The following is an 18,507-nucleotide window of genomic DNA, read 5'->3' as shown; positions in this document are numbered from 1 at the left end:
GATAATCCTTTTTATATTTGTGTGTAAAGAGTTAAGGATAAAAAAGGACATGGCTAAAGTGTGTGCTAGCGTCGCGGTGTGTTTTATAATTAATGGCCAACATCTGAAGGAACAGGCTACCACACAAACCTGGACATTTCGTTGCAGAATCCTTTCAAAGGCTCTTTTTTTCTTTTCTTTTCTCCCCTCCCCTCACTTTCTTTCACCAAGACCTGCCTTTCTTGTTTGCGGCCCCTCTCTGTGCCCCACATCCCCCTTCCTGCCCCCATTACAGAGAGCTGGGGCCTGGGCATTGGCCTTGAACTCTGACCCCGCCTGTAATCAGTCATATCCCTGGGCCCTTCCCTCCTCTCAGGCCAAAGACAGCTCATCGCTCCTCCCCTCCCCCTTCCCCACCTCTTCCTCCTGTTCTCTCTTTGTCCCCATGTTTTTTTCCCCCCTTTCCCTCTCACTGGATCCAGAATGGCCACGCTGGCTTTTGATGGGGTGCTGCTCAGAGACAACGGAGAGTAAACACAGCCTCCGCAGCTGAACAACAGGCCCAAGGCCCCACTGTCAACCACTCCTCTGGCCCACGGCCTTACCCATCAATCTGTGAAATGACCTTGAACTGATGAGTAAATGATGGTGTCAACCTGTCAGGACAAGACAGCTTGGCTTTGGACCTCATGTTAGACAAGCAAACAGCTCAAATTCAGGTCATATACCTCCCATATCCCCAAATCCCTTCTTCTTTCTCATTCACTCGTTCCATCCATCTGGTTTCCTCACACATTGTTTGAGTCTTTGGTTGCCCTGCTTTACTGTTGCGTGTTAATGTAGATTGATCTTTCCTAAAACCTAGAGACCAAACTATTTCATCAAGTCATTAAAAAGTTAAATAATGGTTCATTGAACAGGGTGTCACTTGGTAATCTTTGTGACAGAGAGTTAAAATGAACATAAAATGGAAAAAAATACCTTTATGAATACAGTTACCTACTTTGTAAAGTACTTTTAAAAAAATAAAACAAGTAAGATCTATTAAATTGTATCTATTTAATCTATTAAATGTATGTTTTTTTCTTTTTCTTTTGTTCAGTCTTTGGTTGATTTGTTTCACCTTAAAACATCTGCCATTTGGTCTGTTTTTGATGAAAAATGCCTCGGTAACACCTATTGCTGCAGCAACAGTAACACCTACTTCAAAAACAGAGACACCACACTCCTCAACTGCCAAATTATCTCAAGGAAGTGTCCAAAAACAAAACGGTTAACACCAAAGCCAGTGCCAAGATCAAACCAAAAGTGAGAATCTTGCAGACAACAACACTTAAAATGCAGCACCCTGCTGTGATTATTCACCAAAAAAAGTATTCAATTCAAGAATACAAACCAACTTGGAAGAGATACATTTAAAATGTTATACCAAATGGCTGGAATTTAACAAAGAAGTCAGCTCGGTATCTTTTAGGGTTCTTTGTCTCTTGCTCTTTCTTATACTCTGATACTGTGAGAAGCTGAAACCACTTAAGCTTTTTCAAAAGAGTTTTTGCCAGCAGGTGTGGAATTTCATAAGCTACTTTTTGTCAATGGGATCAGTCTATTTTACCTATGTGTATGTGGCTGAGCATGTAGAGACGATACATGAAATGATCCATGAGCATCATTTCTGGAAATTGCCCCTCAGGGACAAATAAAGTGTTTTGAAATTGAATGTACAGTAAATATGTGTGTTCATGCACACGAGTATGTATATTCACTGAAACAAGCAACGTCTTGTGAAATCTCCTGTGAATTCCCTTCACACACTCCAAGGGGCCCATCCAGGTTTGGTGGCATCGGGTCGTGCTTCCCTGGGGGCCTCTTTGCCACGTCTGGTCAGGCTGCCTGTCTGCAAACACTCCATCCATCGCTGATATGAAAGGCTGTCAGAAATGTGATGGTTGAGTAGCGAGCTGAAGGCTGGCGACTGCTGCCACCTCAGAGGTCAGAGGTGAGATTGGCTCAGAGCAGGTGAACTACAGAGGGCTTCTTTGACCTGATAATTATCCAGATTGAATCCACCTGGCAGACCGAGAGATTAATGACTCTTCCACCTCAAAGCCTATTCTGACCCAGATTAGAGATGTACAGTAATTGTATCCAACCACATCAATTTTGAAAAAGTAATGGAATGATTCACTTCTCCATCCTGCCCACTGACCCAGAAGAACTCTCCCCTGTCCTTACAAATCCATCCTTACAAACCACAGTGAGGCAGGTATGAGGTCAGCGCCGTCTGTCGAGCTGAAATGCCAGTTTCTGCATGTCCCATTTCACAGGTCCAGAGGGTGGCAAGTGACAGACCGCATATACGGCACAAGGCTGACATGCTGCTCTTTCAATATATTGCATGCTTTTCCTCATGGGATCTTCCTGGCATTTTTTAATACATTTTGATTTAATACCCTGAGTATCCAACCTGTCTGTCAAAGAAAGATGACAATCTGATAGACAGGTGCTTACAAACTGCAAGTGACAGGTTAGCGGGATGCTGCAGGATATGTTGAACTCCCACGGCATTCAATTCCACTGTTTCAAGTTAGAGCACAGCATGAGAACGAGAAGCCAGAAGGGTTTCCTCCCGCCATTTGAAAAATGTTTCTGATCTCTTTAAATGCCATGACCAAGGGCTACAGCATCTTGAAGCGGGGACAATGGACAAAGCTACAACTATAGCCTCTCCATAATCCCTGGGTATTCATTATGTGTGTGTTCTCACTTTTTTCATGCACATATTAACTTAAATACAGTAGAAATGGCCTTGGAATGAAGAAGTGTTTTGGAACACAGGGCTTCATTTCCATAGTATATGAAATGTTTTATTTTTCCTTTTGCCTCAGGACAAACACAATGAGAAAAAGTGCATGTATTTTAGTCTAATAACACCTACTGAAAATGCACACACATACACACACTCACACAACCAATGCAGAAGACAGACCAGGTAGGAGGGAAGAAGAAGAAGAACCAAAGATAGAAAAATGGGGACAAAGAGCAGACAGTTGTGGAGGTGCACAGGAGAGGAGCGATGGGTAGAAGAAAGAGAGGTCAAAAGATAAGATAAAGGATTTTCTTTGTGTAGGAGGTTGTGTGTGTGTGTGTGTGTGTGTGTGTGTGTGTGTGTGTGTGTGTGTGTGTGTGTGTGTGTGTGTGTGTGTGTGTGTGTGTGTGTGTGTGTGTGTGTGTGTGTGTGTGTGTGTGTGTGTGTGTGTGTGTGTGTGTCTCTGTGTTCAAAGGTGTGTCAGTACCAATGTGTGCATGGACAGATGAAAGGTTTTACTGATGAAGGCAAATTACATTTTTTGAAACACTGAAATAGATTCATCCACTGCGACAGGAATTCCAGTGAAAGACAAATCAGTTTGAAAGTATGTGCTGTGCATGAGTGACGATCCGCTACACATACAGCACTGCTGCTGTGTGTCGGACTGTATGTGGTGCATGTCAGAAATCTTCTCTCACTAAAAACACACACATACACACACAGATGAACACAGTATGCTGCACTGTTGACACATTTGACATGTTTGCTATTCATTGTGCTAATATTGTATAATTAGTATGTTAGCATTAAGTACTGTTCCTTCACTCTTGAAACATGAGGTGTGGAAAGATTTTTCTCCCAGATTTGTTCATTTCAGACAAATCGACCAGTAAAAGCAATTTCTGCTTACAGATTTTCCTGTTTTACATATTTATATATTTTCACAAGGATCCTCCTATACATTTCAACTACTAAAGTAGGTGCATAATGTATGTCCTATGATTGGTTGCCAATATCTTTCGTAGGTGTGGCCTGTTTCTGTCATGAATTGCCATTAATCTTGAACACAATGAAAGCACAAGTCAGCTAAGAGCTATTTTGCAAGATTAGATGACATATAGGCTGGAGGTGGTGCTGCAGCATTGTGATATATTTGGATGGTTGGTGTTCATAATACAAAGGTGAAGGTGTAGTGTTTTTAGTAAAAGCCAGATCAAAGTGTAAATAGATGTATGTAACTATAAGGCAATGATGTAACTCTGACCCAATAAGTACTTCCACTAAATGTATTCATGAGTGGCACTGACACATCTACTGATTCGACTTGTTAGCACATTCTCTATGAACTGCAGCGCTTTGAAAATCTCAAAATCAAGTGCTCTATAATCAGTTATATTCCATCATGTTGTCGTCAGAGAAACTAAATTATTCTGTGTTTCCTCTTCTTTACCCCCCACTTTTCACTTCCACCTCCTCTTCTCTCACAGCACACTGACGATATACAGCATCAGCCAGGATGACGAGGCTATCTACCAGTGTATCGCTGAGAACAGCGCCGGCTCCACACAGGCCAGTGCACGCCTGACGGTGCTCTGGGCTGATGGGCTGCCTGGTGTTCCCGTCCATGTGCAGGCTGAGGCCCTCTCACCCACTACCATCCAAGTGTCTTGGAGGGAGCCCGAACAGAACACTCAGGACATCATCGGTTATGTGCTCCACATCCGCAGGACCTCAGGTAAGAATGCACTGATGATTCAGATTGCTTCATGCATTGCATGGATTTCATGCCACATGAAATGGGATGAGGAGAGGTGGAAGACGTATTGAAAATTCAATTAAACTAACATTTATGGCTGCAGCTAAAAATGCAGCAGATGTTAAATCAGAAATCTGTAACTTTCTGCTCATATAAACTACAGCAGATGATGGAACACCTACATAAATAAAATATTTTTACAGTATTGATAAATGTAACTGGCACTAATGATCAACAATTTCAGTTTCAGAAAATAGAAACTACAATAACTGCACTGTGCATTGTGTTCGCCAAAATATTTACAATGTAGGCATTTGGCAAATGCTTTTGTTCAAAGTATAATAAATGCATTATGATTCCACAGATACAATAGCTGGATGTTGACACATGCCAGAAACTACAAGCATGTTCAGTGCTTCAATACTAGTGTAACACTGAACATAATAAGGATGACTAAAAAAACTACAGTTCATATTTTTGGCTTTGAGATCCAAATGTGTAGACTATATTGGCACCATGCTCCCTCTGTGTGCACACATGTACATATGCATGCATTTTTACATTCATGCAGTATTTTAGTTCATGGCTTAACCTTTTAATTACACCAATTTACTTTAATAAATTCCCCATCAGTTATTAAGAAATGTTTGATTAATCATTCTGTAAATGGAAAAAGGACATTTACAATCACTGTTTCATGGTGCAGGAGAACATTTTATAGAATAATAATAATACAGCAAGTTTAAATGCTGATTCTTGAATCTTTTTAACAATTGGTACAATGTGTATCAGCTGCACACAAATTTCAAAAACATTAGGAAAAAGTCTGGCTAAAATAATTGTGTAATAGGCTGTTTTTACAGCTATACAAAGTCAAAATGGGTCAAATTTGACCCTGTACAGTATGTAAGGGTTAAGGCAACTGTGAGTGCGTGCGTGCGTGCGTGCGTGCGTGCGTGCGTGCGTGCGTGCGTGCGTGCGTGCGTGCGTGCGTGTTAGTAATAAGCCTCCTAGTGCCAGCTGCTGATCGCCTCAGTAGTTCTATCAGTTGGATAATTAAGGGCCCCGGGGGCCAAACAATAGGATCTGCTGTGATTACACTTCCAAGTTGGTGTGGGTTGAGGGCTGGAGGTGGTTATGATTTGGTGTTTCTGGATTAAGAGCAATAAAATACTATATCACGTCCTATGTAACTCCCCCTTTTACTGCCTCCATCTCCTCCATCCACCCCTGCAATTTACCTGACTACCGTCATTCAGGCTCCCAGGGCCAAACTAGATTAGCCATTACCTAACAGAACTGTCCTGATAAAACCAGTGAAATGGGCAATAACCATAAAATGATGGCAGAAACAGATTGTATTTATTGTTTCCTCTCTTGTTCTCTCTCACTTCTTTCTTTTCTCACTTCATCTTCCTCTTACTTCCTCTCCTCCTTCACCTCACTCTGTCCCTCAGACCCAGTGGAGATGGAATATGAGGAGGCTGTCAGTAAATTGACGCTGCAGCAAAACATCAGGGATCTGGAGCCTTCCACCAGTTACACCTTCTACGTCAAGGCCTACACATCCCATGGGGCCAGCAAACCATCAGACAGTGTTACTGTGAGCACCCATGGGGAGGGTAAGAGTTTGAAGCAGAACACACACTCACACACACAAAACATCTTTTATAGCAGTGATTGACGTTTGGAAATTGTTGAGAGAGTTGCACATTTTGGGTGGATGCCTTTTCTATATTACAGGGCATCCTTAAATTAATATGCTTTCATTGCTTTAATGAAATAATACTTTTTATAGAGTGAAAGTTAACTTAAGTTCAGGTTAGTATTGAAACTGAGAAAGATTTTGAAATACAGCAGACTCTGTATATGATTTGATGGTCACGTTTCATTTTGACGCATAATACCTTCTCTTATCATGTTACCAGCTTTTTTGAGGCTCTGTGTTGTGTTGTGTTGCAGTGCCAGCACCTCCTTCCCTCTACACCAAGGTGGTGAACAGTAGCGTTGTGCAAGCGATGTGGGAGGCTTCCTCTAAGATGGGTCAACAACAAGGCTTCAGACTGTATTACAGAAGAGCCCACACACCTCTGTTCACCGGTCCCATCATCCTACCTCGCAACATCACCCAGTACAACATCACTCAGCTGGGTGACTGACTGTTTTTTTTTGTCTTTTTAATCTTTGTTATCTTCATTGAATAAACCTGATTTGATAGTTTTGTGTATCTGGTGTAAAGTCTGCTTCACTCATTTTCTGAATATGTCTTTCTATCTTTTATTTTGTTCAGATCCCTCATTGGTCTATGAAATAAAGCTACTTGCATTCAACCAACACGGAGATGGTAACGCCACCATGCGATTTGTTTCACTTCGGGAGGCGGTGGAGAAATCTGGTGATTACCTGACACAGCCACACACTACTGCATATTGCCCCAGCACATCATAGATTAACATTTCTCACTGACTCAGACGTGTCATCTGTTGTCAAAGTCAAGCTGAGCATTTGTGTGACTCATACTCTCTTTCACAGGCATGCACACAAACTTTGTCTCTTGTTTGTGCGTACCTCTGCAGATGTTTAACTGTGATGTGTACTGTATCTCCACAGTGTTGGATGTCCCATGTGACTGCCTGAAAGACGAACAGAGCAAGACATCCACCACAGGCATCATTATCGGCATTCACATCGGAGTCACCTGCATCATCTTCTGTGTGCTCTTCCTTGTCTTCAGCTACCGGGGCAGGTGTGTTTAGCCGTGATCTGATCTTACCAGGAATTGTTGTTGTGGGTCGGTCATGTAGGTATCTGACAAGTGTTTCCTGCGTGTGTGTTCCTGTATTCTCCAGGTTAATGATGTGTAAGACGGTTCAGGCCACCCCCGAGGCAGGGCACAGCACGGTGCTTGAATCCTCTACATCTTCCCAGGGGGCCTCAGGGCTGAACGGGGCCGCCAGGAGAGAGATGGAGGTCAACGGCAGCGCAGCAGGGAAGAAAGTGGTTGACAGCAACGAGCTCGAGAGACTTTTCACTCAACCCAACACACAAGACGTATGCATGGTGAGTCCTCATAGTACGCGCGAAAACAGCATTTTCAGTCCTTTCATAGTTAACTGGGGCACCTTTTCACATAATCACAATATGATTGACTATATTTAAAAAGAAACTTTAGTTTATTACAACTTCAGGTTTATTTTTATAGGTCTGGCCTTCAGTTCTTTCAACACTATACTCACTAAAGAAATTACTGGGATCACTGAACACAACAAGCATGAGTGAGCAGATATTCATACAGGTTGAGAACAAACCCTCAGGTTAGTTGGGTTTATGTGTAAGGGGAAAAAAGGCAAACAGTAAAATTACAGCCCAAACTCTCTGTTGTAAACATCCATCACAGCTTATAGACCAACTTCCTGTTTCAGCTTTAACTTTTTCATAGTTTTCCTATTCAATAAGGGATTGTTAGCAACATCACGGATGTGCTCCCTTTCACTTTTACCTCCGCCATTGGTTGTAGCTAATCTGGAACAACTATCTGCTTCTTAACAACCTGTCCTGGTTGACATGTCTTTAGCAATGCCGGCATGTCTTAAGATTTCATAAATTACGTTGGTGAGTACAGTGTTATTATAGCTGATAAAAGTGACGGCTGGAGCTACTATTATGAAGCTATTAAGCAATGTGAATGAGGGGCTGACAGCTGTGCTTTGAACCTGAATGCAAATATCAGGCTGTAAAATGTCATACATTGAAGGAAATTCTTATCACTTTTTCTGCAAAAAGATGAAAGTAAATGTCTTGCTTCTTTTTTTCTGCATTTCTCTGTGGTAAAGAATGAGCCCACCTTCTCTCAGTCACATCCTGCTAATAAATGACTAATCAAAGCATGATTGACATTCCCAATTAGGAAAATCAAAACATAACAGTATAGTTTAGTTTTTTTTGTATTTGACTGAAAAGGTGTAGGCTGATGCTACACTTTCTACTAAATCTACTTTGATGTAAACCAATGCAAGAATAAGAAAAGGCCACAGTCGCATTAAAATTGTCTTTCAAGTAGAAAAATGAATGAATTAACCGCATTGTATTCTCGTTTGCTTATGTCTTCAGTCTGACAGATCTCTTGTCTCCTACGTGCTGAATGACACCCAGCTGTCTACGATACCGCTGGATGAGTTTGCAGTGGAGCGAGACACCGAGACGCAGTTCCAAGAGCCTCCTGCAGCAGGAGCGGGTCGGCAGGACCAAGGCTAATCAATGTATGAAGGCCAATTCACACGGCACTGTCTACAGTGTCCACTTAGACTCTTCTCTCACTCAGGTTGACAAGTGTTTCCTTTCAAAGTAGTTTTTCCTTTTGTGCAAAGATTTTTTTATTGGTAAGTTAAGAGGTTCTAGAGGATCTAGGACTGTATATTGGAGTGTTTTTGGCCTGGGGCTTTGGAGCGCTCTCTTCAGTTGGACGGCTGTTTTCAGCCTGGCAGGCCAGTTAAGTGTTCTTTACTTTCACTATTTGGTCTTTTGTTAAGTTTCTGGTGTCTGGCAGCACATGGAATAGAAGCCCCAGAATGTCCTCGTTATACAATGAGGATTTTATTTTTAAGTTTATAAATATATATATACATATATATCTTTATCACCTATGTGTCAAAGTGGTTATAAGTTATTGGTCTTATCTCTACTTTTCTGTGGATGTCAAAGACTCCTGCTGCCTGCTCTCACCTACCAATGATTCCACCTTCTTGTTCACAGAAGACCTCAGCCTTCTTCCAGGGATTCGATATATTCTGTCTCAGGACTTTGTTTCAGTGATATCAACTTTTTTTTTTTTTTAATGAGTTCTCGGCCTTCATACAGGCACTAGACTTGGCTGTGTGAACCTTACGATTCAACAAAAACCTACCTCAGCCGGAATGAATGTGTTGCGGGAAGCTTTTAGGGACTTTATCTTCCCATGTGTTCACAATTACGTTACATGCGGAGGAACTGATTGGTCAGAGAATTACAAGATCAGGTGCCGCACTACCTCAGATGTCAAGAATCGTCTCTCTCCTCGTGCTCGTCGAAGCAAAATGAGAAAAAAAAGAAGAAAAAAAACAAGCATCCAACATAAAGCACTTCCAAATGCTGAAGTTAATGTTCTACCTCAAGATAACAATGTTAATGTTGTCGCTGTTGTTGTTGTTGTATGTCTGTTTATTGCATCATGAAAAACCCTCTTTTCCCCCCTCTGTGAAACCCTGGCTTCCCTCTGTTGATGAATATGATGTTTGTAGATACAATGTCGGTACCTCATGCAAGTTGACAGACTCATAACACTGTTGTATGGATTACAGTATGTTAGGGATATGTATGAATTATGCTGTTCCATTGTAAGCTCTTTTTTATTTAGATTTTATTTCACTTACAAGAGTATAATTTTTTTTTTTTTCAAGCATAGTTGCTTCAGTTGAACAAAAACACCATTAGAGATACACTGCACCGCTAATGACATTGTCCAGACTATTTACTGCTAAATGACATGTGATGCATAATGTTCAGTTGGACAGACATCATATATGTATCTACAATTACTGCTATGATTGAATTATGTGTGCGTGTGTATTTGTGAGTGTTTGTAGGCAAATATGTTTTATTGAGTGAAGTGAGTGAGTGAGTGAGTGAGTGAGTGAGTGAGTGAGTGAGTGAGTGAGTGAGTGAGTGAGTGAGTGAGTGAGTGAGTGAGTGAGTGAGTGAGTGAGTATTTTCATATATGTCATGTATGTAAAGAGGAAGAAGAAAAAGCACACATCTTATAAAACTGTCTTGAAACATCATTCCACTATTGTTGGTGTAATAACTAAGGAATAGTTAAACATTTTGGGAAGCTGCTTTTTCAGTCTCCTGCTGAGAGTTAGATGAGGAGGTCGATGCCACTGTCATGTACAGAGCTGGATGTTGGAGGTAATTAGCTTAGCTTAGCATAAAAGCAAGTGGAAACCACTAGCTTGGCTTTCCCCGAAGGTACAAATTCCTCTAAAGCCCATAATTATAGCTCCAGCCCTATACCCATACCACTAATTATTACTGAGTAATTAACATGTCATATCTGGTTTGTGCAATTTGTACGAAAAACAACACTTACTTAGTGTTTGTAAAGGATTTAATATTCTGTTACTACTTCTTGACTAGAAGTAGTCCAGTCTTGTCATGATTGTTACATCTCATTTTGACATTCTGTTTATGTATCGACAAACAGTCAAGATATAATTTAATAATTAATTCACTTGGTGACTTTATTTTACAGGTCATTTAATTTCATGCAAATTTACTGAGTAATTTGCAGGTATTAAACGGTTAATTTCAAGGGCATTTACAGAAAGGGTGGTGCTATTCAGTAAAAAATAATTTTAAAAAACAGCAAAAAGTGTTAAGTTGGTTTAGTTGATAAGTACCCATTCATTATATTTGCGTTCATTGTTAAACTTAAACATAGTTAAAATTCTTACTAAATTATAACAATTCCTCAACTGACTGAAAATACTTATTGTGTTATTATTGGCATTTTAGATTCTTTCTTCACAGCTCCAAAGAAATGTCCTAAAAATAAGCATTTATAAACGACTGCTTTTAGGAAATTAGTAGGAAAGGGAGGGATCTGTAAAATAAAGTGTTACTGAAATTGTTCAAACAACCTAAAATGCTAATATATTATAGACACACAAACTCACACCGAAAACTAAGTATTTTCTGTCTATCAAAAAAGTATTAAGATTTTTTAGCAAATTAACATACATATGAATCTACAACTCAACTGACAACTTGTTTTCCTTTGTTGGAAGTGCTGGTAGGAGTATTTTTTTTAAACTTCAGAGTCAGGACAGAGTCAGTCTAACTGCCTCCCACTACTTCCAGTCTTTATGCTAAGCTAAGCTAATCGCCTCCTGGATGCAGCATCATACTCAGAAACAAGTAAGGTGTCAATCTTCTTCTCTAACTCTCCATGAAAAAAGAGACCAAGCACAAAATGCTGAACTATTCTTTTGATCTAAATAAGCAGCAGTGTATCTCTAATGCCATTCTGGATATTCGATCATGCAGTGTTCTTAGTTTTCACGTCTCATTTACCTCCCTCCTTTTATAACGAAGGAGCGGCCTTTTACACTTGTGGTGCCCAGGAGACATGACAGTGCTTATCTATCATTACCCTCTTCCCAAAACCACTGTTGCTGCTCAGCCTTCTCCCTCCTGTTAACACTGACTAGTAAAAGTGCTTCAGGAACACCATGTTTATAATAACGCTGGATGCTGACGACCGCAGGCGGAGAGCTGTTTGAGGAGGATAGAAGGTCATTGGTTTAACGATCGCAGGGCTTCTCTCTCCTGCTCTCTGCTCTCTGGTCTCACATACTGTACAGGAATTGCTCTGATGCATTATGGTTACCTACCTCAACACTGTTTTTGGCCTTTTTCTCAGGTCTCAATGAAGGAAACATACAGAGTACGAACAATGGAGTAGAGGATTACACACACATATAAATGTAAATATATTATAATTGTCGACATGCTGGACAAGAGACAAATATGAAGACAGACAGGGACACACACACACAAATGGAGGGAGAACTTTTAGGACTTTTATCTTGGGCACTAATGATTAAAATGGTTCAAGTTCATGCTTAGTGTCTAGTGGATGTGAATGTGTAACTTTGTTTATCATCAGTTTTTTTTTTCTATATCACAAGCTGTTAACTTTATTTTTTTTGTCACTGGTGTTTGACTGTATATCCGCTGTGGAAAGTTTACCTGTGAATAAAGTAAACGTAAAAGTTAAAGCGGGTGGCACTTACAACTCCAGCACACATGAAATTCAAATTGATTGATTTATTGATTCACCTTTTTGACTCGTATCTTAATAGCGCCACGCTCACAGCATTAAGTTCAGTTCATTAGGTTCACTCTGAGCAGCGGAGTGGGAAAAGCAGTTCACATCAGACTTTAATTTAAATTTGTCAGAGGTATCAGATCTTTCTGACCACTATGATATCTCCAATTTTGGTGAAAAAAGTCAAAAAAGCCACAAAAAAAGACAGTGATCGCTGGCACTCATATCTAAAAAAAAAGGTGTAAAATCGACTGAGCCAGTTTAAAAGGAGATATACAGGGTTTTTTTGTGTCTGGTTTCACTTAATAAACTGCTACAAATTAATTAAACGTGAATACACTCAGTTTCAGTTTTTCCCATTCTGCTAACTTTAGCGTGAATCCAGCATAAGCTCCAAATAATTGCAAATGTTTCTTTCAAAATGCATATTTCATTTATTGCGCCTCTATCTCAGTTATCAGAACATCACAACATCCCACGTGAGAGTTGTACGTGTCCCCACAGCAGAGAATCACCTGCTGTGTTTAATAACATGTTATGCAAACCTGCATCACAAGTTTTCCATTTTAGTGATAATCTTAGGTACTTAGACTTTATGCTTTTTGAATTCATTTGTTTATTGCTTGTTGTTTTATCTGCAGATTTTCTCTTGCATCCATTTTTTGTATTTAATTGTACACAATTAGTGTTAATATCATGTGTTGGAAAAAACAATAATGGCCAAATTAGCAGAAAACATGCCCGACCTTAAATGTCTCCTGCTTGTATATTTATTAACTACCAATGTGATATTTTCTCACCGAGGCTGCTCCAGCCTTAATTAGTGTTTTTACTTGTGTTGAGAGTAATTTCACTTGGGGGAAAAAAGTGGTGTGCTTTTCTTTCTTCCTTCCCTTCCTTCCTTTGTCCCTTGATGTGACTTAGGGTTAATCTCCTCCTGCAGGAAATTTCCCACATCTCACCGTGGATGTGACAGGTTTTAGTGCCATTCTGTCTATTGGCAATGTGGTACAGCGACGATCATGTTTACGTGATTAGACGTTGATAGGTCAGGTTGTCGTATTGCTGTATATTAGAACTTGTGTGAGGTACAGGGGCCTCAAAGCTGTTCTCGCTGACTGACTTGGTGCTGTAACTCCCATCAGATGAAGGGATCACAAGATTCCTTCACTGACACAGTTGGTGGGAAAAGAGGGGGCCTTTGTATTATATATTATGCAGCTTTGGGAAGTGCTGTATCACTAAACCCTACTCCTGTGTGCTCAGGGACTCTCAGATCCTCATGTTATATATGTATATTACCAGGTCACACTTGGTCGTCTGTACTTAACATGATTTTCCTCTTTAAATTCTGCTCTGTGCCCAGTCCGGACAGTTTTGCTGTAAGGGATTGTAAGATTGCTGTAAGTGTCAGCAATATAACAACTGTTTAATTGTGTAATTTGTTCCCTGTTCATCCAGTCTGCTAGAAACACCAAGGGAAACTTTTCTCAGAATATAATTCAGCTGCTTCCTTCATGCGCCAAACAAAGATCACACATTAACATCAGGTCACAACATCCGTTAAATAATAATCTGTTGTGACTTCAGGGAAATCATCGTTGGGAGGATTTTTTTTTAAATTCTCAGTGAAGGAGTTACTGTTTAACCCTTTAAATCCTCCACATGGTTTCCTTTTGATTATAAACTCTGCCTGGATTACTGTAGAAGTGATCAATATGCTTCTCACTATAAAAATTTGAAACTAAAGACCTCAGCTAGTAGCCTTATTTCATTCTATATTTCCAGGTTAATTAGTTGCTTGACAGAAATTCACTAATTTCATCACTATTGTGAAGATTAGAAAGTAATTTTCAAGCAAAAACACCAAAAATTAACTAGTTGAATCTTCTCAATTTTGTGAATTTGTTTCTTTTCTTTATCATATGTGATAATAAGCTGAATATTGGTTTTGAGTCATAAAAAAAAGTTAATTTACCCACGTCTGCTTGGGCTTTAGAATATTTTTTAAAAACATTTTATACAGCAAAAGACTAATGCATTCATCAGGACAATGATCGGCATATTATTCAATAATGGAAGTAATCATTAGTTGCAGTCTTAATTCATTCGTACTTCTTCCAAAACACTCAGGTTCTCATAAAGAAGGTGTTCTGTACTAACCTGGACTAAACTGGACTGGACTGGGCATGTGCAGGGTTTGTTTTACATTGAATATGATATCGCTCTAACTGTGCAGTTCTTTGCCTTATTATGCATAAACTGAACACAGATCCCCAGATCAAGTCAGAAGGACAAGATAGGCTTAGACTAACTAGAGTGATGTTACATCACTGTATAATGTCCACTACAGGCATAAGTACAACCCTCTGACACCATGCTTGATGTCAAAGGCGAGGGAATGTGGGGAATATTCTGACTATGCTCCCTTTGAAAGTCCAAAAAGCCTGATGCAACAAGCCTCTGATTGATTAGTCCTTTACATTAGGTGGTATTGATCATTGTGGCACCAAATGACTAACCGATATGTTTGTGAATTGATTACATTTCAAATGCATTTATCTCTATGGTGTTCTGCTCTGAGACCCTGATGACTGTACGTATGTCAAATAACGCTGACTTTACAGATTTTCCAAGTCATTTATACTCTTGTCAAATGGTGATTTAATGTAACTGTACTTAAATGTTTGAGATCAGTATTATATTTTATATACCTCTGTCAAGAAAGCAGGTTGTGCCCAGTGTATTTCAAAAGTAGAGGGCAGAGGGAAACCTGCAGTAGATCTGCATGAGGAACAAGAAGCTAACATGTTATTTTAGCTGAAATTGATGATTATTGGACTTGTGATGTTAACACTGTGATATTTAGCCGAATAATGTGCAAATTGATGGTCCCGTCTCACATTGTCGCTCAATGTGTTCTGATGGTGTGTATTGATGAAAATGGGTTGAGTCGACCTTTCGGTTGACAAAGCTGGATATGTCTTGCCCCTTGCTGATGCCTGATGATCACCTCATCCTCATCCTGTTCCCACCAGTCTACCTCGCACGAGTGACTCGGGTGAGGTCCTGTCAGTCCTGTTACCTTTAAAGTGACAAGTTGTCTTCATTTTCCTTCACAAACCATCTTTGCTTGAGGTCTGTTCTGTATTGATGTTGTCAACATGATCTGACACCGTTCAGTCATCCTTTATTTGGCCACTGAAATAAGAAACGAAATCCTGACTGGAATCTGTTCTGCAGGTGTGATTGACTCCCACACCTGTCCTGTGAAGTTAGCATCACAGATGAAAGTCAATAACACTTAATATCTGCAAAAACATGGTATTTTAAGCCTGTTTACATGACATGCATTGTAAAGTCTTTATGTATGGAGCACCACATAACAGACCAGGCTTACTTGTTTATTTTACTTATATTTGATTTAGTCCTGCAGGGAAATACTGTCAATATATCTCTATCATATCAAACCTTGTAGGCGGAAGAGTATTTGACCTGCTCTTGCCCCATGTTGCTGGTTTGCTGGACTCGTACTCATGCATAAAACAGAAAGATCGATATAAGTGCTGATTGTTAAAGTTTGAGTTTGTTTTTATTGACCGTGCATGTTTTTACTTCACAAATTTTCATCATCTCCAATGGAAATGTCAGACTTGTAGTATCCCTGGATTTAAAGCCTGTGAAAAATTTTATTTTCAAATATTTGTGATTAAATATGGAACAATCAAGATTTGGGGGGGAACCATCCTTGGTTAAAATGTATTAATAGTTAAACAGTCAAAACTAATGATCTGCTGATTTGCTTCATTGAGAACGTGATGATGTCGTTGATGGAACCAACAACTGTCATCACATTTTGATTCAGTTTGATTTGATCATTGCTCAATCCTGATTGGTGCATTTAAGTTCATGACATCACTTTTTCTTACTGAGACTTCAAACCAATGAGGATAGCAAAAGTAGAAACGAAGAGACAGACATCTGTTATGTGCTATAACCAAAATGGCATTACATTTTATGTTCGTGGAGGACCCTCACAGCAATCAATCACTGATTGAGAAAATATGTGTTCAGGGCCTTTAAACTGTCAAATCTGATACATGGAAATACAAACTTGCTGTGAAACGCATCATGGTGTGTTGCTGGCTCTATTTTTGACTAAACTACAGCATGTCAGCCTTATAAACAGGAAAATCTGACTGGTAATGTGATATATTGCTTGAAAACATTAGAGATACAGGGCTGTAAGTGCTGATAGGTTTGGGGAATACGAATGAGCAGAACAGTAATCCTATAATGCACACATATAACCTCGAACACAACTATTGGGTCCTGGTGCATTTTTAGAAATTAAAAAATGAACATTGAATTATTAGCTATAAAACACTTTCATAAACATATTTTCTTTTCTTGATCTGTTAGTTATCACGTTGTTTAGACAACAAATGACTTTCTGTTGTGTTGTAGAAAATCTGACCACAACAAAGGGCAAGAGGATGAAAAGGGTGGTCTGCCACTTTTTCTCACTACAAACTCATTCTGATTTCATTTAAAGGTACTACAGTTCATTTAAAAACTGGTCAAGTATCTATTTAATCTATGCAGTTTTGCTTTTTGTTTGTTTTTATTATCGCTGCAGGGTTCAAATGTGGTGCCAACCTGAAACCAAAAAACATTTACATCTCCAGTTGTCTAGAGTATTTGTTAAATATCTCAAAAGACGCCTCATGTTTGTAAATTCACCTGCATTTTATCGATCAACTATATGGAAGGAACAAAGGAAGCACAAATCTTTAGATTCACCCCATGTTCACACATTTGTTTGTCTGTCAGTTTTAGTGTTTTCCCACCTGTCTGTCTTACATGTCTGTCACTGCCTGTCTGCTTTTTACTGATTCTTCCACAGTCCAATTCAGGTCAATATGAGATGATTTAAAAGAAGCTCTCAGAGCATTGTCAGGGATCACTACTGTATGTCTCCCCGAATGTGTTTCTACACTCTGTCTACACCCAAGATGTCGCGATTATAAATCTGTATACATATCCACATATACTGTATGTACTGTATGTGTGTATGTATGTGTAAAAAGGCAAAATAGACCATTTTTTTTCGTGGTTTGTATTTGTTTTAGGGTTCATTGTGCAACACTGATTTAAAAAAAACAATAACAGTGATAATAAACTAGCGTCTAGTAATAAGAAATCCAAAGACTGTCTTTATTGTGTGTGTGTGTGTGTGTGTGTGTGTGTGTGTGTGTGTGTGTGTGTGTGTGTGTGTGTGTGTGTGTGCGTGTGTGCGTGTGTGTGCGGTTGGGAAGAAGAGGGGGATTGGGGGGTACCGTAACTGTAATTTACAGCAAAGACATGTGTTTGCCTCCTTGCTTCCTCTGGTCCACTGAGATGCAGCAGATCAATCTGAGGCAGGCTTCTCCTCTCTCTCTCCCCACTTTACTGTCCTGTTCTCCTGTTCAGCACATTAGCTCACGACCTGCTGGCCAGACAAAGAGTATTGAGCATGAGGCCCAGAGCTCCTGGTCGATGAAGGTTAGTGCCAGACTTAATCACGGTGAATCCCAATGCATGATTGAACTTCAAGACAAAGGCAGAGTCCAGTAGGGATCAGCTTCTCCTTTCTTTGTCTCTCTTTCTGGTTTTCTCACTTTATTTTTGGGATGAGGTACTAAAGGATAATTTCAGTTTATTACGACTTACTGTTTTGGCCATCATTCTATCAAGAATAACAGTAAGCTCACCAGGTTAATTGCTGAGATCATACTGTGTTTTAAACAAAACCTCAGGTCAGCTTAACTTATTTGGAAGAGAAAATGAAGACGGAATAAACTGTTGCACCAAAAGTTCTATTTAGTAGTTGTTCTGGCTTTTGATTGCTCAGCAGATTAAGCTTGCCCTATTGTCATGAAAATGTAGAGGTTTACAGACTCTCTTTTACAATGGTGGTCTATGGGCCACAGTGGGATTTTTTGCTGTAATACCACAAGTTGACCATTAGAAAAAATTGATGGCAACTCTGAGCAGCGGAGCCCTGTCCAGCTCTTGTAATACATCCATGCACAGACATTGCACAGAGGAACAGAAGCC

At 39.7% G+C, this 18,507-nt stretch overlaps 1 protein-coding gene across 1 annotated transcript in view; it reads left to right on the top strand.

Annotated features, from left to right (window-relative positions):
* Positions 1-8,798, top strand: part of igdcc3 (immunoglobulin superfamily, DCC subclass, member 3) — a 56,200-nt gene extending 47,402 nt beyond the window's left edge. The window contains exons 8-14 of the mRNA XM_062417846.1: positions 4,276-4,523; positions 6,002-6,166; positions 6,507-6,695; positions 6,835-6,939; positions 7,155-7,290; positions 7,394-7,604; positions 8,655-8,798. Coding sequence (XP_062273830.1) covers positions 4,276-4,523; positions 6,002-6,166; positions 6,507-6,695; positions 6,835-6,939; positions 7,155-7,290; positions 7,394-7,604; positions 8,655-8,798 — 1,198 coding nt within the window. The remainder of the gene's footprint in view (positions 1-4,275; positions 4,524-6,001; positions 6,167-6,506; positions 6,696-6,834; positions 6,940-7,154; positions 7,291-7,393; positions 7,605-8,654) is intronic.
* Positions 8,799-18,507: the final 9,709 nt, after the last annotated feature.

Source organism: Scomber scombrus, chromosome 1 (genome assembly GCF_963691925.1).
Source record: "Scomber scombrus chromosome 1, fScoSco1.1, whole genome shotgun sequence".
Taxonomy (NCBI): domain Eukaryota; kingdom Metazoa; phylum Chordata; class Actinopteri; order Scombriformes; family Scombridae; genus Scomber; species Scomber scombrus.
This window is presented reverse-complemented; position numbering and strand designations above follow the sequence as displayed.